This window comes from Tamandua tetradactyla, chromosome 5 (genome assembly GCF_023851605.1).
Source record: "Tamandua tetradactyla isolate mTamTet1 chromosome 5, mTamTet1.pri, whole genome shotgun sequence".
In the NCBI taxonomy this organism is placed as follows: domain Eukaryota; kingdom Metazoa; phylum Chordata; class Mammalia; order Pilosa; family Myrmecophagidae; genus Tamandua; species Tamandua tetradactyla.
In genome coordinates, this window is record NC_135331.1 from 83,419,544 (window position 1) to 83,421,355 (window position 1,812).

At 46.2% G+C, this 1,812-nt stretch overlaps 1 protein-coding gene across 1 annotated transcript; it reads right to left on the reverse strand.

The window, feature by feature from the left end:
- Positions 1-220: 220 nt before the first annotated feature.
- Positions 221-1,442, reverse strand: LOC143682566 (olfactory receptor 2G3-like). The gene has a single exon (XM_077159183.1). It carries the CDS (start codon positions 1,350-1,352, stop codon positions 408-410), a length of 945 nt encoding a protein of 314 aa, XP_077015298.1. The 5' UTR covers positions 1,353-1,442; the 3' UTR covers positions 221-407.
- Between the last annotated feature and the right edge of the window lie 370 nt (positions 1,443-1,812).

Consider the following 1,812-nt stretch of genomic DNA (forward strand, 5'->3'; position numbering starts at 1 on the left):
GAAGAAAATTAACTGCAGAGTGTCTGGGAACAGTAAGTCTAGTTTGTACTTTATGGAACAGTAAGTGTAGTTTGTACTCCGCTCAATTATGCCACTCCTGCGAAAGACTGGCAGAGCTGTTGGTGCATAACTGTGGCATAATGGAGTGGTTGGCAAACAGCAGCATAATGATCAAATCAGCAAACTGATTTGCTGGTAGATAACACAGATGTCAATGTATACTTGAGTACATTAGAAAAAGGAATGAAGTAAGCAGTGTCAAATGCTTATGGATTTTCCAGAGAGCCTTGTGGATTTAGTTTCACAGCCCACATGTCAGGTCAACTTTTGGTGTTCCCTCCCAGAGTCTTTCCTTTAATACTTCTCTCTTGGTGGTCCAGGTCTGCACCTTTTCTCACCACAGTTTTTCACGCTACTATGTGCTGAATTTTTTGGACCAGCCTCTTCAAAGCTCCCTTTACATCTTTGTTTCTCAGCGTGTAAATGAGGGGGTTGAGGGTGGGAGTTACTACGGTATACAAAAGGGTTATGAACTTGCCCCGACTGTGGGCATAGGAGCTGTTGGGTTGGATATAGACAGCTGTGATGGTCCCGTAGAAGAGGGACACCACTAACAGGTGGGACCCACATGTCCCCAGGGCTTTACGCCAGGCTTGGGCAGACCTGATCCTCATCACTGCGTGGGTGATGAACCCATAGGAGACCAGGATGAGAGCCAGGGGGAGAAGGAGCAGGACCAAGGATGCCATGAAGAGCTGGACCTCATTGGCATGGATGTCCACACAGGCCAACTTGATCATGGCAGGCACTTCACAGATGAAGTGGTGAATTCTGCGGTTCCCACAGAGGGGTAGCCGGAGGGTGATGGTGCCCTGTATGAGGGTGTTGCCCACTCCACTCAACCATGCCGCTCCTGCGAGGGACTGGCAGAGCCGTGGGTGCATAACTGTGGCATAATGGAGTGGTCTGCACACAGCAGCATAACGATCGAATGCCATGACAGCCAGGAGGACACACTCAGTGGATCCGAGGCCCAGAGATGCGTAGAGTTGAATGGCACAGCCAAGAGGAGTAATTGTCTTGGCTGGACCGTGGAGGTTCCACAGAAGCTGGGGAACGATGCTGGTAGTTAAGCAGAGGTCAACAAAGGAGAGATTGGTGAGAAAGTAATACATGGGCGTGTGGAGCATGGGATCCAGGCAGGAGACCAGGATGATGGCTGTGTTGCCCACCAGAGTCAGGAGGTAGGAAATTAGCACAGCCACAAAGAGGATCTTCTCAAGCTGTGGTTGGTCAGAGAAGCCCACCAGTATGAAATTGCCTCCCGAACTCTCATTAATCCCCTTCATCATCCTACTCAGGGAAAGGAAAGAGACACGTATGAAAATGCAGCTGTTGGATAGTGAGAGGCAAATCAAACCAGAAATAAATGTGAGAGAAATTGACCCTGAGTGTGGAGATATGGGGACTATGAGTGTGCACAAGGAGAGAACAGAGAGAGAAACAGATAAAGAGTTAGAAAGAGAGAGAGGCTTGGAGGTCTGCAGGAGTAAAGTAAAAGTGTGAGTAATGAGAACATTTGAAAGATATGGAGTAATAAAGTATAGCATACATGAAGTGATTAATATCTAATGATTTTTCATTTGTTCTTCATTGTTTCTTTTTTTTCTTTTCTGAAAATCCACTTCCTTTCTCCTTAACAGCATCTTGTAAGTAAAAGAAAGAAAGTATGGGTTGCCCAAAGTATGAACATTGTCTTTGCAGCTATTTTAACAGCTTTCAATACTAAAAGTAGCAGTTTAGAATCAGATA